This window comes from Pseudonaja textilis, chromosome 2, assembly GCF_049901715.1.
Source record: "Pseudonaja textilis isolate UNSWEBS1 chromosome 2, rPseTex1.2, whole genome shotgun sequence".
NCBI classification, from domain to species: Eukaryota; Metazoa; Chordata; class Lepidosauria; order Squamata; family Elapidae; genus Pseudonaja; species Pseudonaja textilis.
The window spans coordinates 235493621-235521329 of NC_141991.1; the positions used below are offsets into that span (position 1 = coordinate 235493621).

The 27709-nt window shown below is 37.3% G+C and overlaps 1 protein-coding gene across 2 annotated transcripts; it reads left to right on the plus strand.

Annotated features, from left to right (window-relative positions):
* The first annotated feature begins 2184 nt into the window (after positions 1-2184).
* On the plus strand, positions 2185-27348 carry HMGCS1 (3-hydroxy-3-methylglutaryl-CoA synthase 1). Of its 2 annotated transcripts, none has more exons than XM_026716238.2 (10): positions 2185-2236; positions 15287-15744; positions 16827-16952; positions 19181-19345; positions 20179-20347; positions 21273-21443; positions 22089-22195; positions 23289-23414; positions 24297-24457; positions 25554-27348. In XM_026716238.2, the coding sequence occupies exons 2-10, from the start codon at positions 15297-15299 to the stop codon at positions 25644-25646; spliced, it is 1566 nt and encodes a 521-aa protein (XP_026572023.1). In that variant the 5' UTR covers positions 2185-2236; positions 15287-15296; the 3' UTR covers positions 25647-27348. The 2 variants fall into 2 exon arrangements, with proteins under 2 accessions (XP_026572023.1, XP_026572015.1); XM_026716230.2 differs by lacking the exon at positions 2185-2236 and adding an exon at positions 12136-12216.
* Positions 27349-27709: the final 361 nt, after the last annotated feature.

A 27709-nucleotide genomic window follows, 5' to 3' on the forward strand; every position in this document is an offset into this window, starting at 1 on the left:
AAATAAATTGCATGCAACTTTTTGACGCAAGTACCATTTCCTAGAAAAAACAACTCTTCTGTAATGAATTGAGTCAACTTTGAGCAAGTCAGTTTATGTAAATATTTATCAAGGTTGTTTTTTTTAAAAAAAGAGCCTTTATTTTCTTTTTCCCCTTCTTGGCTATGCCAAATAGATTATATTCAGAGTTACCTTAAGAAACCTTGTTAATCTTTTTGCCTTGCAAACCTTTAGGAATATCATGTCAGCCAAACAAGTAAATGGACATTTGCATGTCTGTCTACATAACAATATCATGCTAATGGGATTATACCAGGTACTAAGTATTTATTATTAGGAACTCCTTGATTAAACTTTATGCTAACCAATAGAATTATAATTCCCAAGGAGTTATTCCTGGAAGAAGGAATAACCGTTTTTATTACTGATTTATAGTCTGTCTTTTCTCCAAGAGTTTAAAGTACCTTATCCAGGAAATTCACTTCATTGTATACACCCAATAAATCTGATGTAAATTGATCTTTAGAAAAAGAAACTAGCCCAAAGTTATCCAGGGAGTTTCTATGGCTGATCAGAGACTTGAATCTGGGTCTCCTAGTTCTAATCCAACCTCTTGACTGCTATATCTCAGACTCTTAAAATCCTTGAAGTCTATAGCATGTACTGTATATGCCAGCTGAATTTTATGGTACTGTATCTCAATCTCATCTAAAAAAAAAAAAGGGGGGGGGAGCTTCTGTTATGGTGAGTAGCTGAGGATGCTTTAATGAAATATTTAATGTGCTTTATGTACAACTAAGTTCTTAACACTTTGCAATGTCTCTTATAAAGCTTTTCTTATGCTTTTGCCCTGTCTCATTTGCAGAATTTTACTGGAGGTCTACATATTATTGCCTTTATTTTCTTATCCTTTCATATGTGGGACTGATTGGAGTTAGATTTTAAGGGGTGACATTGAAATATAATTTTATATTTTATTTATCCATATATTAAATTATTGTATTTTATTCCAATTTCATTTTAAATTGTATTTTATTCCAATTTCATTTTAAATTGTTTTTATTGGATTTTAATAATAATTTGTGTTTGGAACTCTGCACTTGGCTAATCAATAAAGTAAACTAACTACTAAATTTATATTTAGAAGTAATTATTTGTGTGCCTGCCTAAAACACATATAATTTCAAATATTTATGTAAGCTTAAAAACAGGATATAAATGAAATAATAAAAGAATAGAATAAATTAAAATAATTGAATAATGCAAATTATTACTTTCCACAAAGCTAAGAAGCTGGACATTTAATATTTTCAAAACATCAAAACATATTCAAGCATATATTCTTGTCAACAAACTGCTTCCAAAAGCAGACAACCTGCTGTGGATAAGTCTAACAAAGAGGACTGCAAGTCAATAGCCTTTTTATTGGAAGTAATTAAGATGCACTCAGAGTTTCCACATGGTCACAATAGCCTCATTCCATACAGCACCAATTGTCTTTTAAACTGAAGGTGTGAGGAAGTGAATCGAGAATCTTTTGAATCCCATGAGTTATTTTTAAAAGAAATTTCCCCAATGTGACATTATTCAGTCATTAATACCAACAGCATAATTTCCAATCAGTATGTTTGCTCCATCTTTGTGTCAGGTTTAACAGCTGCTACTAATGTCCAACTAAAGGAAGCTAACTTTTTAAAACAACAATCACCAGAACTTTTACTCATGCTCATACTGATTCCCCCTCTCAATGAAAGCTTCATCCCCTTGGAGAAGCAACACGGTGCTTCTTGGGCTCAGATAAGAAGAGCGCCTTCCTCCCGTTGCTAAGCAACCGTCTCCTCTTTCTCACCAGAGGACCTACAGCCTCACAACCCTCACCCTGCAGTCAGCAGTGGACTCCTATTGGGCGCTGGGTTCTGACGTCGCGCACTCCTTTACCGGCCTGGGCCTCAGAGAAGCGCCCATTGGTCACACATTCTCTGGCCACGCGGCGTCACTTTCTCACACCACCCCCGCCCTTTTTTTTTTCATTTCGCTTCGCTCATTGGCGGCAAAAGATAAGAGGGCGAGGCTTCGAAGCACCGGCTTCTGACAGGGCAAAGGGAGCTGCCATTCACCGGTTTCGAGCAGCAGCCGAGGCGGCGGGGCTGGTTTAAAGGCGCATCTCCAGAACTGTTGCCTTCCAGAGCTACCGATTCGGCGATTGAGGTTAAAGGCGAGCTATTGCTGCACACAGGTGGGTTGGATCTGGAGGGAGGGGAGGCATTATTAATATTTGTATTATTGTGGTTGTTATTAAGTGTGCTAGTCGTATGGTCCAACAAAGCAAAGTAGTCTGCTCCACCACTCTGTAAATTCCCCAGTGGGATTCACTTTCAGAAAACCTTGAATGCACAGAATGAAAAGCAAGAAAAGAAAAGAGTTGGATAGGTAGGTAGGGGATTGCCCTTTGAGAGAGGGTTCTTCCGAGATCATTTATGGAGTTATAGAATTAGATGGGATCCTCTTCTAAACCTGTGGTTTGTTTGCTTGGTTAAGATTAGGTAGTTTTTGTTTTTGCTTTCTTTGGTTTTCTTGAAGGAGTGTAAAAATGTGTGAGTACGTGAATTTATTTTAAAAGATCATCAGAGATCCCAGATAGGATGAATCCCAGATACAGGAAGGGGATTTGCTATTCACCAGGCTAGTTTGAGATGAAGGGGAGGTGGGTTTGTTTGTTTGTTTTTGTTTTTTTGCAGTAGGTCTCTGGGGCATGCTCACCTTCCCTGCTTCCTCCTGGGAATCCTGTTACTATGATTGGGAATCTGCTGAAGAACCAAAAGATCACTGTCAGAGGGAATAGCAAGTGGTGGGTGTGAAGAGTCAGCCATAATCTGATAGTGCATAACTGATGTTTTAATTCTGCTTTTAATAAAAGGTATTTCGCTGGAGATGGTGGAGCAGAACATGTTCCCAAAGTGTGATATTATTTGCTCAACCACTTGCCTTGCACCCTGGTTTTACTGCAAAGCTCAGTCATTCACCCCATTCAGGGGCGTGGGATGTCTGAGAGAGCTTCCTGCATCTCTTGCTTAATTTCTGTTTTCAGGCAGCATAGCAACAAGAAAATTGGCTTGTTTAAAGTGGGCAGAGGCAGCAATTGTAACTGCTTTTTTATGATAGTTGCATTAGGTCTATTCTTTCCTACTGAGACTGAGGAAAGGCAAGTAGGTCATAGGAGTGGGCATTCTTTTGTCACTGACTAGTCTGCCTTCCCTCTGGGTGCCCTGCCCAAAATAAAATCCAGAAGTGGTTGCTCCTTGAAAATATTAGGCGCTTGCCTGTTTGGGCAATTAAATAAATTGTGCTTCCCCCTTTCTTCTCATGAAATTCTCTCAAGTAACCAATGAATAAGATAATGGTTAGGACAGTTTTCAACCTTGGCATCTTTTAAGAGGTGTAGACCAGCTGCCAGAATTCCCCAGCCAGTAAAGGAATTGCAAGACACAACAATTAACATTTTAAAAATTACAAAATATTAACAGAAAAATAATTCTTACAAATTGTATTAGATTGAAACAAATATAAGGATATTTGGCCATTTCAATGTAATACTGGAGTCAGATCAGAGGTTGTCTAAAACAGCCAAAGCATTAAGAATTGGCAGTTTAAATAATAAGAATTAAGACTGTTAATTTGAAACAATTCATCTGGATTCATAGTATGATGAAATTTAGGTATGATATATCCTTGCTTGACTCATTTTTACAATAATTATATCCAGAGTATTTTTAGTTTGGTGACCCAACTTTCACTGATTGGGTTCATTAAACTTTCTATACTTGTATGGTTCTTAATACATTATGTGAACCCAGCACAAACCTGTATAATTGGATTGTCATTTGGAACAGCTGTCTTAGTTGAAGGGTAAAATTATGGACAGATGGTTAAATGAGGAGGATGAAGATTAGCTCCCCAGTATATCTGTGAAACTAGTGAATGTTCTGTATTTTTCACCCAACATATAATAGTCAAACTACCAAGCTTTAGGATGCCTCTGACTGAAATAGTCCCTCCAGTTCTACTTAGGGAATTTAGCCTTTCACCCGAATACAACTTCTAATTTTTCTTGGCAGCTTTAAAGAAACAGTCTGAGGTTGCCTTCTATCAGGAAATTTGTTTTTCTTCACAGCGTGTGATGGGGAAACAATTCAATATATTTTTCTCAGATGGATTAAGTGTTTCAGAAGGCTACTAGGCATCTGTGGTTTCTTTTATATAAAGTAGCAAGAAGGGGTGCTAGATGGCCAAGAATGTTATGGTTCCAAAGTGAATGTACAATTTTTCCTTAATTTCAAAGAAGCTGAACAGAACATTATGTTGGGGATTGGAATGGTAATTAGCCATTAGATTAACCACACTTCCTCATTGCTTAATGAAATGTACCAAAATCAGGACTTAATCCCCATAGGATAAAATTGAAAGCCAGAAACTTTTATGATTATTTTAGTAGAAATGCCTGCTAGTTCTAAGGATATCCGTCCCCATTTACAGATCTGATATTTCGGGCATAACTTTGTTCATCTCTTTGTAAGGATTACACTAGCAAAAAAAAGAAGTATGTGAACCAGCAGTACTGAGATCAATGGGGCAAATTAACTGTACATCTGGTACTTTCTAAGAAATTCAGAACGGTATTATCTGTTGGGATTTACTTGTAAATAAATCTGCTACAAGTTGCACTATTGCAATTTATTTCCTTGACTTTGGCAGAGCTTAGTAACAATAACTCTGTGTCCAAAAATGTCCCAAGATCTCACCATACATTGTTAAATTTTTAGGGTAGTTAAATTTTAAGGTCTGTTCCTTTCTGGCTAATGTTTTGGAAAATTTTAAATTTAACCAAGCAGAATGACACAAGTTGTTCAGACTCAATTAAAAATAAACGGGTCTTTCTAGTTACACCTAAGTTCTTCTAAAATAAATAGTGTTGATGTCACTTTGAGATGTCTGCATATGTTTAAGTCCTTCCAATTGAAAACAGACTTAGAAAAAAGTATCTTCAATGTGTGCTTTATTTTTTATAGTTCACTAATCCTTCCTTGTTAGTCAAATAGTTAAATAAGCAACAATGTAAAGATTCTATGATGTTTTCATTTAGCAAATTTTCTATTCCCTTCCACTGCTCTAATTGTTCCCTATAATATGCATTTTATATTTAGAAAAGCACAAAGGGAATAATTTTAAATATAGGAAAAGCTCCACAATCTACAACAAGGCAATAATTTGACTCAAGGTGATAAAAAAGTATGCAGGCTTTTTAGTCAAAATTGTAAATACGTTCATTATAAAAGGCTGATGGGAGGGAGAAAATATGCATTCATTTGGGAGGGAGAAAATTTGCATTCATCGTTTAGTATTTTTAAAATTGTTTTGGTTTGAAAGAGAAACATTAGTTTGTCAATTATTTAGGAACTTTTCCAGAGGGGGTAATTGTAAGAATGTGTGAAAAGAAGAAAAAATAGAATTTTGTGGGCTCCTAAATGATTAATAAATTGTGATACAAGACTTTGCTACCCCATAGAGTATTGTATCAGGCCCCCACAAAACTGTATTTTTGTGAATGTCATCTTGAATTTCTTATATAATGAATGTAGCCAAATGTCATATGTACTTGCATACCTGACAGTTTGGAGAAAAAACTTTTTCCCCCTCAAAACTTAATCTTAATTTGACTGACTTGATTCATGCCTCATTCTATTATACAACTTCTTTAGTTGAGGTATGTCATGTTTTATTAAAATTTGAACTTAACTTCCACAAACCATGGTTAAATGAGCAAGGCCAAAAAGCAGAAGTTGAATTCTATTTTCCTTTCTCTGAAAAAGAAAGGAGATGCTACATAGGATTTAATTATCCAGTATAGAGAAGTGTTAAAAATTAGGTCCTACTGGCAGACTTGAAACAGTGACACCTTGTGGTTTTCTATAGTGATAAAAATAGTTAAAATACCGGAGGATTAATTCTTATTAATAGTATTAAGTATGGATTACTGGTAATTCAGAATGAGAGTGCTATAATTATTGTCAAGCATGCATGAATGAAAGAAATATATATATACCTGGAGATCCCCAAATCTGCTTCTTTATGGTTTACTTCCTGTGCTTACCATATGAATAGACAGTCAACTATGCTGTGCATATCAGTTCCAAACTGGTGAATACCTAATTTGTACTTTCAGACATGCACAAAATTAGATTTGGTTTCATAACCACAACCTTCTACAGTTTTAATGCATTATTTTATTGGCAACTGACCCAATACCTACTGCACTACTGCATTTGTGGGGCCTGCAAAAACAAACAAAAAATCCAGAGCATGACTATAAGGGGACAAGATCAAATTTGTGTGGGCTTTCCCCTGTGCCTAGTACATGCACAAAATGGACCTATCTCTTCATCCAGGCCTTTGGTGAGCATGACAGAAGCCCCTTGCTCTTCTTTTTGTCCCAGGGGGCTGTTATCTCTGCCATCTTTGTTCTTTTTGTTTATTTTGTGCTGTTTTCTTGTTTAACATTTTTAACAATTTGTACACCGCCCAAAGTTGTAGGGAGTCAAAAGGCCTATACATTTCATAAATTGTTCTTATTCAAAGAAACTATTATAATTATCACTGCTGGGATAATGGATGTGCAAAATAGTGAAGAAGTAATTTTAAAGCAGAAGATTCATACTTTTAATAAGCAGAATGGGCTCCAAAAGCAGACTGGAAGTTTCTCATTCAAATGCAGACTTAAAGATGGGGCTATGCTTCATTGGAACTGGAAAGAAAAGACTGCCTTTCTGCTATTCCAAGACACTCCGTTCCACTCTTATGTTTGACATTTTTTACAAGTTGTGGTGAGCTATGGTTTGCTGCCTTGTGACTTTATCAGCTACAGTGACTAATCATGAGAACTACCCTGTTTTGGTGAGGGGAGCAGGAGCTAGAAAATAGTGTTTTCCCCTCATGGCTCCAACATTTTTGAACAGCCTTCCTCCAGAAGCTAGGTTTTCCTCTTCAGTGAATAAACACCAGAAGTATTGTGTTTCATTTACCGCTGTTTATTTTGATTGGCTGATATTACTTTATGCTGTTGTCCTAAGCTGCTCTGACACTAATACAATTCAGCAGCATGTAAGTTCAATAAACAAATAAAGCAATGACAAATTAATACAGCATGCTAAGCCACAATTTGGTTTGTATGGTTTTGACTAAGTTCAGAAGTTCCCAAATATTCTCAGTTCACAGGGTTCTTAGCATCTCCCAGACTGTATGCTTGGTGCCCCAGGGACAATTAGGACAGTTCTATTAATGAGGTAGTAAAATATCCTATACCATGGCAGGGCATTGTGGCTCAGAGTTTTGGAATCACTTAGCTTGTTTAGTCAATTCAGACTGTGTAGAATCGCTTCATGCATATCTTTTATTTTTATATGGAGTTCAGTGGTATCTAGCCATAGCAAGATTAAGACTTACAGACTCTTCAACTCCTAGGATTCTCCAGCCAGCATGGCTGGGGAATTCTTGGAATTAGAGTCCACAGGTTTTAAACTTGCCAAGGTTGGATATCCCTGATGGAGTTCTAAGTCGCTAGGAGATTAAATTCAGGTTGCATAGGGGAGCAGTACAATTATCTTGTAAAGTCAAATTCCACTCTCAAGAATTTTATGAACACATTCTTTTAGGGGTTTTGCAATAGTACAGAAGTGCTTTGCAATATTTTTTTTCAAGGATTTTTTTCCCCTTCCCCGTCATGTCAGAGAAATACACTGCCTTAGAAAACTACCTAGATGTGTCTTTGCTGATTTGAAGGTATCATTTGGTTAGCTATTGATGAGACTAGGGGCTAAATTAGAATTGTCTATAGCAGGGGTCCTTAATCCCCAGGCCACAGACCGGTAGCAAGCCATGGCCTGTTAGGAACTGGGTCGCACAACTGGAGGTGAGCAGCAGGCAAGCAAGCAAAACCGAAACCATTCCCCCCCCCCCCATCACCCCCACCTGTCCATGGAAAAATTGTCTTCCACAAAGCTGGTCGCTGGTGTCAAAAAGGTTGGGGACTGACTAGTGGTCTATAGTAGACAATAAATTATGACCTATTATGCTATATAAAACTGTCTACCTGTCCAACAAGAGTCAAGCGTGAACTTATAATTTCTCATTGGTTAATTCTATATTAATTCACGTACATTTCCTTTTATATGTTGACAATGCTATTTCACCCTTGTCAATCTAAATGTCAGTAACGTGTAGACTTTAGTTTTATGACAGAATTATGCAAAATATAAATTGTACTCTTTCCCAAGAGACACAACAGATGTGATTAATTGAAAGATAATTGGCACCACTATTGTGCAATTAATGGATTTTTATTATATTTTAATGTTCTTTAATATACAAGAACCAAATAAAAGACATTAATGTATAGAATACTTCCAAAACAATAGTTTTATTTGCCAGCTGCAAAAGAAATAATTTATTTACAAATTTATAATTTATAGCATGTGAATATAGATTTCCAATATAATGTTATCTGCATAATAAGTGTAGTAGAAGAAATCCAGATTAAAGTTATACGAGTGTAATTTCTCTAGCATTTAGAAATATCTGTTCTTTGTACAGAGTTATACCATATGTGATATCACGCTGGTCCAAAGTAAATTGTGTGGAAGATTCTTTACATACTTAATTATTATGAAGTTCACGTTCTCTCAGAAGAAAAACACAAATGCAAATTTAAATTACTGTGATGTTTGCTTTATTGAGGCTACAAGTCATTGGAGATAAAACAGCATGCACAATTCCATTAAGGAATCAAAGATAATCTCTGCAAAAGACAATTTATACTAGACACTTACTTCACTAATATTTGTTTCTTCCACTCCGAATAACTTTTTTACAGGGTAGAGTTAATGCTATATTAACTGAATCTGGAGGAAAAATACAAAGTATTTCTGCAAGATTATTTCTGCCTTATAGAAGCAGTTTTACAGAAACAGACTAGTTAGCAGGCCAGAGAAGGAAAATGTTAGCAAACTTTTAAGAATTATTTGCTTCCCAATTTCATCCCAAGAAATGATTGAAGTTGTACACTAGCTCAGTCATGTGGTGAATGAATAAGGAGCTTTCGTCCCTGATAGACATTTAAAAATGAATCTTAACATTTGTATCCTGTACCTTTGGCCTCAAATTCCTAGGATAGTAAAAGATAGTGAGATTCACAAATCATTAGCAGTATTTATAAATAATAAGTGAAAGCAAGGAAGTACTGTACAGTGTGTCATAGGCCTTCTGTATGCAACTCTCTAGTTCTCCTTGGAATATAAATTGTGCTAAAGGCTGGTTCTCAATCATTGGAGATTAAGCCACTGGGAAAAGGTTAATTCTATTTCTTCTAGCTAGAAGCTAGGGTTTTAAACCCTCTTTGTATTCCAGGGAACTGTCCTCAGTATTATGCTCTATTTTTCAGGCAAGAGATTTTGACTCTACTCTCAAAATTTAAAAGCCAGTGGGAAGGCAAGCAGATCAGAGCCCTGATAAAAAGCAGGCGCCCAGAGGACCTTGTAAGCCCATCCCTACAGCTACTGCTCAATTTACAATCACAATTAGGACCAGAATGTCTGTTGACAAACTATATGGTTAAGTGAGTCACACCCAGTTTTATGACATTTTTTGCCATGGCTGTTAACTTAATTCCAGTTTCCCCTATTGGGTTTATTGATAGCTGCCTGGGAATATTGTAAATGGCAATCACATAACCCCAGGATGCTGCAACCATAGTAGATACATGCTGGTTGCCAAGTGCCCAAATTTTGATCATGTGACCACTGCAACAGTCTTAAGTGTGAGGACCAGTTTTAAATTATTCCTTTTAGAACTGTCCTAATTTCAAATGATTGTTAAATGAATGGTCATTGGCCAAGAACATTTAGTTATTTTTTCACTTTTGAATCTGGATTGTTGCACAGCCATACCATTTTAAACTATTAGAATTTTTAAAGTTCTGATCTGTTTCTGGTACAAATTATTGAGAATGCATATTTGCCCCAGCTGGCAAATACATTGGCTTCAACAGCATCTTGTCCACTTAGCATGTCTGCTGGCTGTGGATGGAACTATAGGAAACAGGTTTTGAGATATCACCCACATATGACACATTCAGAACCTCTTCTATTCCCCAGTGCTGGCTTTCTTGAGTATTTTATTAGACTTCCTTTCTTTCTTTATAAACTAAGAAGTTCTACTTACACCAGTATTTCTCAAACTTGGCAACTTTAAGACGTGTGGACTTCAACACCAAAAATTCCCCAGCCAGCCAGCTTGAACTTGCCAAACACTGTACAGTACTACAGTCAACCAAAGCTTAAGACCTAAATATTAGGGAAGAGGGGCTTTGGGAGAGCACTTTTTCAAACTGAGGACAAAACATTGCTTTTCTGACACATGCTTTGTGGTAAACTAGGTCTGTTGTCTTCCTGTCTTAATCTGATCTCAGGGTGACCCTGTCCAGTAGACTCTGTTTGTATTAGAAATTCAAAATACAAAGCATGCCTAGAACATTTAGTACATGCCTCAAGTTGCTTGTAATCAGAATATGCCCCCCATTTAATGATTTCCAGGAAACAGAATACCGTACAACTACATGAATATTTGCTTTGATTTCTCAAATGATGCAAAACTCTGAAATTGAGTAATAAGTATTGTTTGCACACAGCCCTCCAATGTTACTGCAATATCAGCACATTTAGCAGTACCAAAGGTTGAGTAAAGGTGAACAAACTTGAGTGTACAAATTCTAGTCTCTTTTGCAACCATTTTAATGAAATCCAATCATTTTCTTAACATGGCTATTGAAGTATGCATTCAATCACAACTTTAATTAATCATCTGCTGGTCTAGGTGAGCTCGAAGCTTGCACTTGATTTTGTAAACATCCCAGTGGCTTAATTTTTTTAAAAAGAGTGGGAGTCCTTTTGTGGATCAAAGAAACATGCAGCAAGTTAATAAAGATAGACCTACTTTCAGAAAGCTCAGAGATAAAATCACAAGTCCTATACACACTGGAGGGCTCTGAATGGGGCAATTGCCCTTTGTAAAGTAGCCAGTTTGCTCTAAGTGGTTAAGATGCTGGCCTAAGAACCAGATCATGAGTTCTATAGACATGAAAGCCAGCTGGGTGATTTTGGGACAGTCACTCTCAGCTCACCTCATAAGAGTCGTTATGGGGAAAACAGAAGAATGAAGGAATATTAGGTATGATCGCCACCTTATTTATAAAAATAATGGCAGGATAAAATAAATAAAAAGTTTAAAAAATAATCCAGCATTAAGTAATGAACTACCCTTCACCAATTATATATTTGTAGATGTATATTGGGGACATCCTAGAGTTGGATTACAACTCCTATCAGGCAGTAATGGAGCTTATATTGGCATATCTGGAGCGCACCAGGACTCCCCAAACTTGGCAACTTTAAGACTTGTGGACTTCAACTCCCAGAATTCCTCAGCCAGAAAAGCTGGCTGAGGAATTCTGGGAGTTGAAGTCCACAGTCTTAAAGTTGCTAAGTTTGGAGACCTCTTCGCTAACCTAATATAAAACGCAAGTACGCACGCCTAAAAAACCCAATTATCGACATATCTTAATAATGCTAGGGACGCTCTGTCGCTAATTATCCAAGACAAAACCACGGAAGACTGGAGAAATCCGAAACCCGCCCTGACTTCTCGGGAGTCTTCGAGTTCGTTCGTCCCTCTTTTCAAGCGAAGACAATCCGTAGCTCCCAGCTAAGCCTTCGCTCGCTTCCTGCTTGGCTTCATGGCGCCCCGAAAAAGGCGCGTGCGCGCTGCGGGTGGGGCTGCCCTTGGGGCGAAAGGGAGGGGCAACCGCGCGAGCCGTGAAACGGCGTCTGCCCGTGGGCAGCGTCCGAGGTCTCCCGATTTCTGTGGGGGGGCGGGAAAGGGGACGTGGCGTGTCGCACAGAAGCTGGGGGGACGGGACGCGTCAGAATGAAGCGGGGCGTGGCTCGGAGGAGGGGAGCGGAGGGTGGGTTGGGGGAAAGGTGATGCGCTCGCGCTCGCTAGCTTTTAAGAGGACAGGGCCGGTCTTGACGGGAGGTAAAGGCATGACATGTACGCATGCGCGGTCAGGGGCTCGCGGTGTCTGCCGGAGCCGGCGACGGGATTCCACTGCGGGTGAGTGGCCGGGCGGGGGGGAGGCCTTCGCGGGCGGGATTCGAGGGCTTCCCCGGGAGGCTGTGAGGGAGCCGACGGAGAGGCGGAAGGTTCACAGTCCTGCCTTGGCGGCTTTTCTGTTCTGGACGGGACGAAGGGAAGCAGGATTGGCATCTCCTTTCTCCCCTCCGGATCCCCTGAGCGCCTTCAAGGAGGCGGCTGCGGCCAAGGGCATCGGGTGGATAGTGGCGGAGAAGCGCCTTTTCTCTCTCTCCTTCGCCTTGCCCGACTGTCTTCGGGGGAATCGCGAGCGTTGCTTTAGGCGCACCCGTAAGCCGCCGGTCTCCCCTCGCCACCTCCAGACTCCAGCTCCCATGGGTCTCTACCTTGGGGCTTGGGATTATAGGAGCCGAAGCCGGCACGTCTGGTCCGCCTGGGACCCTTTGGAAGAAGCGGACAACCCCCTTCCCGGAATGTGTGGGCTGCTTTCAAAACAGTTAATCGAGAAGAATCCGTTTCTGTTTCTAAAATGGAAACAAACCTGTCACTGGATGTTGAACTCCAAATTCTAACTTCTAGTTTCATTTTGTGTGTGTGTATGTGTGTGTAGAGAGAGATATAGAGTTATAGAAAATAGAGATATAAATATACATATATAGATATGTGTATGGAGAGAGAGAGAAAGAGATTATAGACATAGATACATACACAAACACATGCACACTGTGTGTCTCTGTGTGTGTAACAGATGCCTGGCAATGTAAACGGTAATTTTATTCAGTGTTTCCTTTTGCATTGCCTTTTATGTGTGTTAGGCATAGTAGTTAAAGTATTTAAGACTTTAATAGTGAAAAAAATCTTCATTTTAACTATCTGAAGATACTTTCTCCTTGCAAAACATGTGCCTTATTACCCAGTTTGCAGCTACCCAGCCAACCTCTGCCCCATCATTCCTCAATATCTACCAAGTAGGCATGCAGTATTTTCTTAGAAGCTGTTAAAGTTGAGCTAATTTCTAGACTTGTGTCCATGGTGGGCGCAGTCTGTCACTATTCTGCCTTTTTATATGTGTGTAATGTTTGTTGTTTGTAAATTTCTTCAGATGTGTAGAAAAATGCACCAAGTGTATTTTTCAGTCTGCTGAAGACAGGAGTTCAAGTAACATACTTGGTTGCTTTATTTTTATAACAACTTTCCAGTTTTATTTTTGTATTTTTTAAAAATGCTTTATACTGCGAGTCAAAAAAGTCAGCTGTCAATCTGATCCACAGTTTCTCTTGAGGCAAAAAAACAAATGCTGTAAAAATGTTGGTGTACAGAAAGTGTGTGTATGGTGAAGTATGTTTGTGTAAGAATACACGAGTCTGTAAGAATGTGATTCCTTGACATAGGAATGTTTTATATAGAATTGTTTATTGCTGATTATATTGCTGTTTTAATCCTGCTTGCCTATAGTAGGATTATAAACTACTCTTTCCTGTAGTAGGATTGTAAGTACACTGAGTCAATTGGCAGATAAGCCTACTAAAATAAATAAAAAATAGTAAATATGTCTTGAAAGGAAAAAAAAATCAATACTATATTTCCCTGGGGAAATCCCTAATATAAAAACCCATGAATTAAGCACAACTTAGACAATTGTCTTTTGACACTGACAACCATACTATGTTAATTTCTGCTTTGGTAGCTGCCAGTGTTGCCTCTTATTCCTAAGGGCCATAACAATTAAAATGTTTGTTGTCATTCCTTAATTAGTTAATCAGAATATAAATTTATTTTTTTAAGAATAAGCAGGGCAAAGGCCAATGGTTGTCTGATTCTGTGGTTTGAAAGCAAAGCAGTGCAAAAAGGAATGGGAGTGGCAGGAAGAAAGAAATCAAGCTGATACAGGAAAAGTATGAAAAAAATTAATAAAACTAAATAGATTACTATTGTGAATTTGAAATATTCTTCAAATTCACTACTCTTCAATCAAGAGTGGTGTCCAGGTAATGTAATGTTAGTAGCAAAGAGCTATTCAGTAGACCTGCCAGTAGGGCATGAGTATTGGAACAGAATTGAGACTTCTGTACCATATTTTTTTAAAAATTTATTTAAAGTTTCGTTCCAACTACAGTAAGTGGAAATAGAAACTAGGAGTTAACAGGCATATAGTTTCCATGTCTGGATACTGTATTACAGGGGTGGGATTCAACTGGTGTTACCACTGGTTCGGTGACTACGTTTTGCGTGTACGTATAAAAACCTTAAGCTATGCTGCCCGGACAACTGAAAAGTGCTGCACGCAGGTGCGCAGCATTTGAAAAGCTACTTTTTTCCTGCTTTTTCAATCTCAGCTATGCCACGCAGAGCAGCTGAGGTTGAAAAAGCACGAAATAAAGGACAGATAAGAGCCCGGGCAGGCAGGTGGGCCAAACAGCAGCAAACACAGAACCGGTTCTGTGTCTGCTGTTCTTCAGAGCTACCGGTGCTATAGAGCCAGGCAGAACCGGTAGCATCCCACCCCTGCTGTATTATATATTTCTGAATTTCTTTAACATTCTTGGCATTTCTTTCCGCATTTTTTTTTTTTTTTTTTTTTTTTTTTTTTTTTTTTTTTTTTTTTTTTTTTTTTTGGTTTTTTTTTTTTTTTTTTTTTTTTTTTTTGGGGGTGTTGGGGGGGTGGGGGGGTGGGGGGGGGGGGGGGGGGGGGGGGGGGGGGGTTTGGGGTTTTTTGTTAAAGATAAAGCAAAATGAGTATTTGTTTTTTTTAAAATCAGATTCTTATTAAAATAATGAAATTCCACAAAATTGTATGGATGCATGACTGACTGGAGAATTCTGACAGTTGAAATCCACATGCCTTAAAATTGATAAGATTGAGAACACTGTAATAGACCAGAATAGCATCAACTGAAGCAGAAGAGTACATTTCTATATGAAGTATTCCTTCTGTTTACTCATAGCTGTTTCTGGAATAGCTTAAAACTGTCTAACAGATAATATTTGTTCTTGACAATTACTGTGTCAAATATTGGATTATTGATATTTTCAAAAACTAAATTTCAGTATTGTACATTGGTATAAAACCATGACCTTTTTTTTTTTTTAGATACACCAATATGCCTGGATCCCTACCTGTGAATGCTGAAGCCTGTTGGCCAAAAGATGTGGGAATTGTAGCTTTGGAGATCTATTTTCCTTCCCAGTATGTTGACCAGGTAGAGTTAGAGAAATTTGATGGAGTGGATGCAGGCAAATACACCATTGGATTGGGACAATCCAAGATGGGCTTCTGCTCTGACAGAGAGGATATCAATTCACTCTGCCTCACCGCAGTTCAGAAGCTGATGGAGCGGAGCAGTCTTTCCTATGATTGCATTGGAAGACTTGAAGTTGGAACGGAGACGATCATCGACAAATCCAAATCTGTAAAGACAGTCCTGATGCAGCTCTTTGAAGAATCTGGTAACACAGATGTGGAGGGCATTGACACAACAAATGCATGTTATGGAGGCACAGCTGCACTCTTCAATGCCATTAACTGGGTGGAATCTAGTTCCTGGGATGGTAAGTTTGATCATCTGGGGCAACCCAAATCCTTGAATAAATTGAAAAAGGAGTGAACAAAGGTACAGTTTCCAAAACCCTTCATAAAAGTACCTTGGTACTTAATACCTATTCAAATCAAGATTTTCTAGATATGTATTTCAATTAGCCACAACTTGTTAGAAATGTTATAGAAATCCAGAGAGGTAATGCATTGCCAAATCCTCTGTTGTTGTTTACATTGCAGAAGACTGTTTAAAAAAGATTTTAATTATTACAATATCAGCGTGAATCTATGGGAGGAACTAATGATGAATGCTTTTCAGCTTCTAACCAAGTGTAAAGTATCTAGTTGAAATAGTTGCTGATTACAACACTATACGAAGTAGGATGGTGCAATGTTGATATGCGGAGATATCAGAAATTATCTGGGTGAGGATAGCGGTTTGCATCTTGATATGTGAGGCATGAAAAACATATAACAATGATGCTAGTCATTGTTCTATCTGTAAAATAGGATAAATTCTGATTGTCAAATCACACTTATTTGAGTAGGTTTTATAATCAGTTCTTGCTGCACTAGAAATTTTTTCAAGACAAAACTCTTGATAAATGTCATTGAATGTAGCAACTAACAGGCTTATAAAGGTATTGGTCAGCTAAAGTTGAAATATAAGAATATTCTGTGAGATAATATTTTTATAATTTATCAGGCTTTCATAAAAAATCCAGCATCATCTTAAGCTATTACCCTATGAACATTTTCTGCTTATCCTACAAGTTCTATGGCACCTAACCTAGACATACCTTCTTCTATGCTACTTCCTTGTTATTGACACAAATGCCACTTAGAAATGCTCACACTTGTCCTCATATACAAAATGCAAATTTATGTAATAGGATATGTGTCAACACAATATAATCAAAAATTTGTAATGGGATTTTAATGCTAAATGTAGACATGAATGGTTGCAGTTGATTAAAATAGTTGCAGGTTGAATAACTCTGGATGGGGTTGTTTCTTTTTGCATTAGATTGTCTCAACTGACATTTCTCCTAATGTTGATGCAGTCCATTCATAGCTTGTATCTGTATTTTTTCAGGGCGTTACGCACTTGTTGTAGCTGGAGACATAGCTGTGTATGCCAGTGGGAATGCCAGACCAACTGGAGGAGCTGGTGCTGTTGCTATGCTTGTGGGTCCAAATGCACCCCTCATTTTTGAACGAGGTTAGTGCTCTGTTACCACTTATTCTAAAAGAAATACTGCTTATACAGCTAGTGTTCACATTAATGGCCAAGTTCACACAACATACTTAGCCAACTCAGTTACAGTTCTACACTCACATATCTGGTTAGTTTAACTTTCAACGTATGCTAATATGTATACCTCTGGGTTTAATTGCGAGTCCTTGGTGCTCTCCAAGTTTGATGGTTTGCTTGTAGACATTTCATTACTCAACTAGGTAATGTCATGCCAGTAATGAGGTCACTTAGTTGGGCAATAAACCAAGCTCAGAGCACCAAGGACTCCATGGTTTAACTTTGATCGGAGTTTTTGGCTAGCTTAACCTGATGCGCAAGTCCAGGGCATTTGTTTGAGGTTCTTTCACATGGCTGAGATAAAGTTCTTAAAGTCCTTGAACCAGCATATCCTACGCTTGCGTTTACGGTAGCATATTCTAACTTTTGTTGACCTACTGGTAATCCTTATCCAGCCACATACAGGTCAGCAAATGGTATTACGTAGGGCATGCTGAGATGGAGATTATTAGATTCATCAAGATATATTTTTCTCCCCTCCCACCAAGTGTCAGCCTGCTCTTTCAGTGGGGTTCTACAGGAATGAAAGTATAGGGATTTTTTGAGGTGGTTAGACTGGCTGGTTTAGCCGTCTGCCCAGACTTAGTACAAATCTTTTTGCCCAGGTGTGTCAAAGAAAACTCAACCGTCAGCCAATTGTTATTAACCTTTTGGAATGAGCTTATGGCTACTCTGAAATTTCCAATAAAAATCTGAAAGCACCTGCTCAAAGCAGTTCTGCCAAATCAGAATTGATCAGCAGGTTATTCCAGAAAATCAGTAAATGTCTCTTTAAAAACAGCTCTTATCCACTAGCATCGCCATTCAGCCATTATAGGTAGTCCTAGACTTACAACCATCTGTTTAGTCACTGTTCTAAGTTACAACAGCACTGAAACAAGAGACTTATTAGCATTTGGCATGCTTACGACCATTGCAACATTCCCATGGTCACATGATCAAAATTCAGATGCTTGGCAGCAGTTTCCTATTTATGATGATTGCAGCGTCTCCGGGTCAAATATTTTTTCCAACCTTCTGACAAGCAAAATCAATGGGGAAGCCAGATTCACTTAACTGTGTTACTAGCATAGTATCTGTTGTGATTCATTAACAACTGTGGCAAAAGGGGTTGTAAAATGGGGAAAAATTTACTTAAGAGTTGTCTCACTTAGAAACAGAAATTTTGGACTCACTTGTGGTTTTAAGTCTAGGATTACCTGTATTCAGGCTGATCCAAGCGTTCAAGACAGGATTTAACTGGGAAACTTAATGTGGGTGGGAGAAAGATAAGATTGAAAGGTCTGATCTTCCCCACTGCGGAGTGGCTTTAGAAAACAGTGTCCAGGGGACGAGAAGGGGTTTGACATCTGTGTTGCAGCCTAAAGTAGCTAAGTGATGCTTGCTGATCCTGCCTCTAAGGTGAGATCAGCTGACTAATGGTTGCTGAAGAGTATCAGATTGTAGCTACAGTTTGTTTCTCACTAAAGGGGAACAACACTGGAACAACTAAGGCTAACTTTAAAACAATCTCGGATAGGTTAAGGATGAAATAAAGGAAATCACACATGAGAACAAGGCAGGAAAGGCAGAGGTTGCTGGAATATATTTGTGCCCTGATTAAGTACAAAGGCTCTTGCTTATGGCTCATTGTATTGTGCAACCCCAGAACAAAGGTTAAGTTAGTCACCACGTCAAATGAATTCTGTAAACAATATCCATTGACAGTTTACGTGTTTTACTTACTTTGGACTTTTGCACTTTTAAAACATCAAGCTAACAAACCTGGAGTAATTGCCTCTTTTCCACCTGTTAAAGAGTATAGTCATAAACAATTTTCCAAGTATGGTAGCCAAGATTAAGTTAAACATATTCATTTTTTGCGTTGGGAATGCAATTGGATTATTTACATGAACATCCATACAAATGGATTGGCTCAAAGATCAAGAGAACTGAATACAATAATTCTACAAAAACCCTCTTTTTGGATGTTAAATACTGCAGTTTCCATTTTCTCAGAGAAATGAAAAATGGAAAGTACTGTCTCACTTCTTCAACACTTCCCATTAACTGTAGTTCTGCATAGTGCATCTCTGTATTGGAAAAAAAAGCTTGTGAATATATAACGCTTTCATATGTGAATTTTTTCCCTATAGGATTGCGTGGGACCCATATGCAGCATGCATATGACTTCTATAAACCTGATATGGTATCTGAATATCCTGTGGTAGATGGCAAGCTATCCATACAATGCTACCTCAATGCACTGGATCGCTGCTACAATGTCTATCGCAAGAAAATTTGTGCGCAGTGGCAGAAAGGTACATCTTGCTAGAAAATGTAATTGTAGACTCGGATTCCCCTTTTTTTTCTTTGGGGTGTTACTATTTTCTATAACATTTTGAAAGGTACTACAGACTTAAAACATTTCCCATCCACACTTGAAAATGGCACCACAAATCTTTTATTGGTTTAGGAACACAGAAGATCTTGAAACTAAATGTTTACTGCAAGGACATTGTAGCACTTTATTAATATAGTTTTGGCTCAGGAAGAGCTTTCTCTTTCTCAGGAAGAGCGTAATAATAGTTCTTGAGAGGTGTGTTTTATTGATGCACAGGACCTATACGTTTTTAAGAGAAAGCCTACTTGATAATTTTTAGGAAGTGTGGAAATACTGGATGGGGAGAAATAGGTATTTGAAAAGTGGGGATACTATTCCACTCATGAAATAATAAGAATGTGAGATGCAGGTACTGTAAATAAATGAATTGTCTACATTGAAAGAACAGGTAAGGAAGGTAGAGGTATGCAAGAGTAAGGAACAACTAGAGCACATCAATAAATAAATACTTACCCCTATGTGTATTGAGGCTTTAATCAAACCAGGATGGTTTGTGTCTGTTGCTACTCTGAATCTTTTGAGAGATGGTGTCAAATTTTATTAAATGACAGGTGTAAGATTTGTAAATTGTAAACACTCTTTTTCAAGAGCCTTAATCTTAGAATAACTAATATATTTACATTCCAGTACCATGTTTGCTTACATGGAAATAAGCTCTGTTTTTCAATGGCATACATGGGGTTTGCAATTTTTGACGTATCATTTCTAGAATGTCATTGTTTTTATTATTTTTCTTTTTAATTTTTTCAGAGGGAGTTGACAAGGACTTCACCTTGAATGATTTTGGCTTCATAATCTTCCATTCTCCATATTGCAAACTTGTTCAGAAATCTGTAGCCCGCCTGCTGCTGAATGACTTTCTTAATGAGCCAACACTCTCGAAAGAAAATGACATTTACAATGGCTTGGAAGCATTTAGGTAAACTATCCAAATACAAGAGTTACCTCAAAAGCAAGATTTGGAAAATATTTTTAACATTGTACTTAATGGCAATATATAATTGAGAGCTACAGAGTCATGTGTCATCCAAATATTTTATTCTTCATTGATAAATTGTACGAAGCCTACTCGCAGATAGCTGAAACAATGGGTTGTGCCCAACAATGTTTACCTACTAAAGGAAGAGCATGAGCTGAAAAGTTGATGTTTTATGGTCTTGCTTATGGATAAGTAATGGGATATGGAATGAAGGGATGGATCCCTGTTTAACTTTATAGAAGGCAAAGAGTGATTACGTTTGTTTACACTTGTTTTGTTAAAGGTTGGAAGTTACTTCCTTATCTGTTTTCTTTTTATTATATTTCTTCTCTCTTTTCATCCACTTTTTATTCTTTGCACTTTCTTTTCTTTACATTCAGCTTGTGTTAGTTTTTAATATTGTAAATAAAATGCTTAATAAAATTCTATATAAGAAAGGGGAGGGGGTATGCCAACAGAAAGGATTGTCCTTCCTTTATATGCCATCCTAACAGTGCCCGGGATCTGCTGTTGAGTGCCCAGTGATCAGCAATGACACACTAGGAGCATATAAAGAAAATGTAGAGAAGAAAAATGTGAGAGAAAGCTTCTTTGCACAAGTCAAGGTGATAGCTGAATTGTAGCATAAAAGTAAATAGTTTTTTTCAGAAATATTTTCTAAAGAATTCAGTGGAATTTATATCTTAGTAAGTGAATTTAGATTGTGAAGCTTTAGGATTGTTCCTCATATCAGCGTAATCCAATATATGTAAATCGTTTGCCTGTAGATAAGATGTCTTCCAAATCATCACTAATCTCAAATTACCCAGCAGGTTGAAAAAAGGATTCTGTGTGTATTTATTCTACATATTTATCTTATTTTCAGAGATCTAAAACTGGAAGACACCTACTTTGACAGAGATGTGGAAAAAGCTTTTATGAAAGCTAGCTCTGAAATCTTCAGCCAAAAAACAAAGGCTTCTTTGCTTGTCTCCAATCAAAACGGAAATATGTATACACCATCTGTTTATGGCTGTCTTGCTTCTCTGTTAGCCCAGTATGTATGATGGTACTATGGGAATGTGTTTGAGATGCAGTGAAATTATTTTACAGATTCAGATAGCATATTCCTAAAGCCCAGGTTTAATTTGCCAAGAAACAGAGATAAATCCCCAAGATGTTAATGGTATTTTTATTGTAAGTTCCCCAAATATTTTTTTTTCTAGAAACAGTATAGGAATTTCTGAAATTGAAAATCTTGGCAATTTACACAGCATTAATGTACTGTTTCAAGAATCCATACATTTCTTTAAAAAGTGTTTTCTGATGCATTTTGTGGGTAGAAAACAATTGTGAATACTTGACAAGTAGGAAAGAAGAAAAATGCATGTACCTTTAAAACAGCAAGGCTGCCTGTTTCCTTTTTATCCGAATATTTGCTTTTACATTGACATCCAGTGACGCTCTTTTATAAATGTATGTAATATTGTACATGAAATAGAACAAAAGACAATAAGAAGGAACAAGAGGAATTAGGAAAATGAGAAAAAAGGGACAATGTTAAGTTTCCTAAATTTCATTTATTTAATAGGAAATATTGGCTGGAAGAAGCCAATTAGATTTTCTAGATAAATAACCATGAGATGCTTTCCTTCGCCTTCTTTAAATGTTTTGCTAACCACTTGACTCCTATGACATGCAGGTATTCTCCACAGCAACTGGCAGGACAAAGGATTGGAGTTTTCTCATATGGTTCTGGTTTTGCTGCTACTCTCTACTCCATTAAGGTTAGCCAAGATGCAACCCCAGGTGAGGAAAGCCATCACTTTTGTGTGTGTGTGTGTGTGTGTGTGTGTGTGTACCCAGGCACACACAATAAGATGTGGCCAATTTTGAATTCCTATTGGGAGTAAATACTAGTAGTTGTTTATAGTTCTTTGACTCTGTGCAAGCATACCATTCAACATGTTTAGAATCTTGAGTTTTTTTTAAAAAAATTAAAGGGTATATAGCGCAAGTGATTGTTGAGATATGAATATGTATGTATGCTGTTGTTTCTTGAGGAACTTTTGAAAGCCAAAAGTTGCTGATCATAGATAGATAGGTGAATTCAAGTTAGGGAAATGCCAATCCTTAGCAGCTATTACTGGTTATATTAACTCCATATGTTGTGATTAGATTATATTCTTGTCCCTAAGTCCACTACTTACCTCCCTCTACTTTGTGTTATTCAGGTATCTTCACCTCAAATCATTCTTAATATTATAGGAATTTAACAATTCTGGAGGGCAATAGATTGGGAAGAGACTCCCATGTATAATGAAAATATCTTTTGTACAAAACATTAAAACTAAAGAAAGCTACTTCTGTGGTCTGCTATAACTTCCTCTGAAGCAAATTGTTCAGAAGGTCTGGGCAGTGTTTCAGGTTAGATTCCAAAGAGATACTTTGGCTTGCACCAGAGTGTGAATGTAGTATTACTTGTGACTCTTTAAAACAACTATATTGATTCAGTTGCTTTAAGGAGTTGCTGACAGATCTTGCATTTCTGCCCTCAGATGCTCAAGTATTTTTTGGATACAGATCTGTAGCATTATCCAGCCCTATTGCATAGATTTAAAATTTATCAGAATGTAGCTGTGATGATAAGTCCTGTTACAATGTGGGATACAATTGTTTATGCTAGCATGAATGTCAAGAAACTTTAAGATGTGTGTTTCTGCATTACTAGTGTCTTTGAGTTAATGCCATTAAAAAGGGCCACAAGAATCCCCTTCTGGAGTATCTATAGGAAATCAAAGGGTTGTTTTACTAGCTTTATTCTTGTATGTCCAAGTCTGTAGCTGTTTGTGTATTATAATACTCTTTCCAACAAAGTTTAACTTACTCCTTTATACTGCAGGCTCTTCTCTGGATAAAATAATAGCAAGCCTGACTGATTTGAAAGCAAGGCTTGATTCAAGGAAATGTATCTCACCAGAAGTATTTGAAGAAAACATGATGCTGAGAGAAAAAACTCACCACTTAGGTGAGTGATAGAGAATCTATGATATATATGATCTTGATTTAGTCATAGTTGGTGTATGCCCATGGAAATGAATAGGACCTGTATCAGAAAATTTGCCAAATTTGTTGAGTTTGTTGCTTTCTATCAAATCCATCTTTCCTAAGATGACATTAAGGATGATGTACTGTACATTAAAACTACAGATACCTAAAATATTAATGGTTATTTTTCTAAAAACAATAATGAAATGAATATTTTCCAATTATTAGGAAACTTTCCATTCATGAATTAGAGATATGTGGATAGGTTAGGCCATATTTAGGATATAAAACCATCCCGTTTGTGATTAATAAGGATTTGCACCTTACGCCCTGCTTCCATCCCCTGAATTATATAAGTAACATATTTTGTACTCAGATAATAAACGTTGATGCATAAAATATATTGCAGTTCCCACTGAGGGAGATTTGCTAATTATTGGGAAAGTTACTAACAGATTAGGATCGATAGGTTTTTACAAATTATATTGGTTGCACTAACATGCTATGTAGCTCTACTGCATTCCTAGGCACCATGACGCTTGTAACAAGGCTTGTTACTACCAACTTATCTCTAAAAATATGCAAATTTGTAGGAAACAAAAATGTCTCATAACTTTTGGGTTTCTGTGTTCATGTGTAAGATTGCTTTAGGTTTTAGGTATTTTTATTTTTTTAAGAAATAGAATTTCAAGAAAAGAATATAATTATACTTTAAATCACTTTTTACTTTTATTTTGGGACCCTTAACTTTATTCAGAGTAATGAGTCATCTGAAAAGGTGCTGATCACTACAATATGCTAATACCTGGGATAAAATGCCTGTTTAGACATTCTGCCTCCCCACCCTCCTATTTTTTTACAGCAAACTATATCCCCCAGTGTTCAGTGGACGACCTTTTTGAGGGAACATGGTACTTGGTACGAGTAGATGAAAAGCACAGAAGGACATATGCCCGTCGTCCCATGCTGAGTGACAGACCACTGGAAGCAGGAGTGGAAGTTCATCTGAACCTGGCCGGCGAGGTAACCGGGCAGTCATATAACCTCTGTCCCTCCCTTATATTTAAGGGCAAGTGCATATATTGACTGGGATAAGACTGCATAATTGCAAACATTAATTATGGTTTAAAACTGCATAATTGCACAACAATGACTTTGCTGAAGTTAGAGTCTTGGCCGAATAGAAATTCTGTTTAAATGCAAAGCTGCGTGCCCTAAATACTATCAATGTTAGTGCTAGTCGATCTGTGTGACTCAAAGGAAGAGTATTCTTTTGGACGAAGCACAGGAATCTGCTTGGTTTCTCTCAACCACATTTCCTTGCTATTTTACATGTTGGTTGACTGTTAACTTTCTCTTTGGTATTTCTTTTTCTTGCAAAATAAATAGCTGTGCAACAAGCACATGTAGCAAATTACATCTGTACTTGCTATTCTGGCAATCCATTCTTAAATCCTATTAAATCATGTCTAGTCTCACTTTCTTGACCTAATGTAAAAGAGAATCGTCTCTTACATATACAGTTTCTCCTATGTACCACCTTTCGTTTTTGTGGCTGTATATATTGTCCAAAAATTATAAATTGGGCTTTTGTTAAATTTGGAACATGATACTCAAAATTATTTGTTTTCATCCTCTAGATTTTAAAGCGTGCTCAGTTATTTCATGCTACTGCTATTCAAACTTATCCAACTCTTACCTAACTATAATTTATTGTCACCAATGTCCTTTAAATCTGTGGCATGGTTTTCTTTGGGATTTTTGGCATTCATTGTTCAATTATTCAGATGAAAACAAATAGCCACCCCAATATGTGGTGGGCCCTGACGTATCTCTTGCCAAGCACTTCTCTCAGGAGAAGAGAAACTGCTGCTTGGTTATGCATTATAGAGAATGGTCTATACTAACATTTTTCAACTTTGGCAACTTAAAACTGCATGGACTTCAACTCACAGCCTGAACAGTATTTAGTACTATATAGCTCAAGTATTTATTATGCTACTGTTCCCTTGAGTGTCATTAGATTTTCTCATTACATTTTGAAACACACATTTAAAATAGCTTTGTCAGATTTGTTTTTTGATGGGTCCTAATCTATGGCTTCTTTCCCCCTTTCTAGCATATTCCCAGCCCTGCCAAGAAAGTACCACGAATTCCTGCAAAAATGGACACTGAAGCAGTTGCTGTTACCCTTTCCAATGGGGAGCATTAAGATGCCTCTGTGAGGTGGAAGCTGATTAGATATGGGGAACACGGGGGCATACATGGGATTAACCTGTTATAACCCACATTCAGCTGTACAGTACTGCTTAACTGGGGCATGAGAAATGTTAAGCTTGACGCTCTGTTGTCTGATGCGGTTTGTTGATGTATGTAGTTTAATAACACTAAAGTTCTTGTGCTTCTTGGAACTAAAATTACCAAGGGCTCTTTGTGAAAACATAGTTTTTATTAAAAAAAATAGTCATGATTCAGGAATAGGCTATTTAACTTCAGTTGTCCTCCTCCTCCTTCCCTTTTTTGACTAAGCTCTATATAACATTTTATAAAACTAGTTTCCAGAGAAGAAGCCAGATTTGTTATAAGAATCATTATTGCAATCAGTTATTGTGATTTAAAGCCTTTCATATCTCTATTTGATCTCAGTGTTAGGGTCCTATGTGCCTTAACAATAAAAATGCCCTAAATCTTAAATATGACTCTGATTTCACTTTTCAGAATTCCCCACATTTTTGAGGTCAGTGCAACTCAAGCTCAACTTCAAGGTGCTAATAATTGGATTTTTTTTTCAGTTGTTCTTTCTACCCTATCCAGGCATGTAACTATTGATAACTTGGCTTCCAGCTGTATGTGTGTGTTTACACTTTCGTAAACACCATTGCTTCCCTTCTCCCAGATATAATGTTTCTGTTCTGAGCAGATTTTCTTTGTTGAAAGTACTGTCCGAATAATGGGCATTTAATTCAAAAATGGTTGGAAAATAAATTTCTTGGAAACTCTCCCTTGTAATCTTTTATAAAGGTTACTCAAGAGTAGGGTTTATATCATTGGTTTCAGGTGATAAAGATCTAATCAGATGTTCAATCCAAGATTCAATGATCATTTTGTGCTGTTTTAGGGATGAGTTGAAAAGTTGTTCAGCAAGAATATCTGTGGCTTTGCACATGTGTAAGTTGTTTGATATTTCAAGCTTATTTAACATTGTGTCACCTCTGAAGGCATACACAAAAACTGTAGTCTCCAAGCATTTAACAGCAGATATGCCTCTTTCAAAGACAACTCACCAGATATGCATCTAGCTTGCTAGATACTGCTCCTATGTTGATTGCCAATCTTAAACAGCAAAAAACCTAGAGCATTGTTTGTAGGCTGCTTTTTGGCCTGTGAGTTCTCCTTAAGTCTAATCAAATGATTTCTATAGTTCTCCATCACACTAAGCCTTTGAACCTTTGCAAATATAGGCTTCGCTGAGAGAATCCATTTGCCTTTTGGATGAACTAGAACTTAAGACATAAAAAGCTTCCTGGCTTGCAGAATATAATGCATTTACATTAAAGTTTCTGTTTTGGTTCCTTTTCCTTTAAAATAATTCCAAAAGATTGTCTAATAAAACTTGAAGAACTAATGCAGATTGTGCAAACATCACAAGAAGCATGGTTTTGGTGTTATAAAGCTTTTCTTTTTTAAAGTGACAAAAGGTTTGGCAATCTCTCTATATGTATATCCTTTGACTTAACATTAACTGATTAAACTGGTAGCCTAAGAGCTGTGGGATTCATTTTTATGTCAGAAATGTATCCAGTCCATTGCAGGCAATGGATGGGCTGAGAACTGTAGCACAAATTTAACCTTGATAAACCTCACAAACCAATGAGGCAAATGCCTTGTAAAAATAAATGTTAAAATTCTTTGAATCTTCTGTGTCAATGAAGTTATGCTTTGTATCCTATGAACCTGTCAACAAGGAATTAGTAGCAGGCATTTCAAAAGACAGATCTACATAATTAAGCAGATAAGTCATCCATGGTTGCACTGGGTGCTATGGTGCTTTAAAGATTAACCTAGTTCTGTGTATATGTTTTCTTGGATCATGGTCCAGATGCATGTAACATGAGCCATGTAAAAATAACATTATCTTTGAAGTGCTGCAAAATTATGGGTTTTGCTGCAAAAGACTTAACATGGCTATTGCCTTCAGGCTGTTGTGGTACATCCAGATTATACATGCGTTGGAATAAAAGCAAGTTTGGGCACATCCTCTTTGCATCATCGTTT

Excerpts from the sequence above, each read along its gene's own strand:
- HMGCS1 (XM_026716230.2), top strand. The coding sequence starts at position 12,152 with ATGTACGCATGCGCGGTCAGGGGCTCGCGGTGTCTGCCGGAGCCGGCG. Across the intron at positions 16,953-19,180 it reads ACCCCTCATTTTTGAACGAG|GATTGCGTGGGACCCATATG; the intron begins GTTAGTGCTCTG and ends TTTTCCCTATAG. Across the intron at positions 22,196-23,288 it reads TAGCCAAGATGCAACCCCAG|GCTCTTCTCTGGATAAAATA; the intron begins GTGAGGAAAGCC and ends TTTATACTGCAG.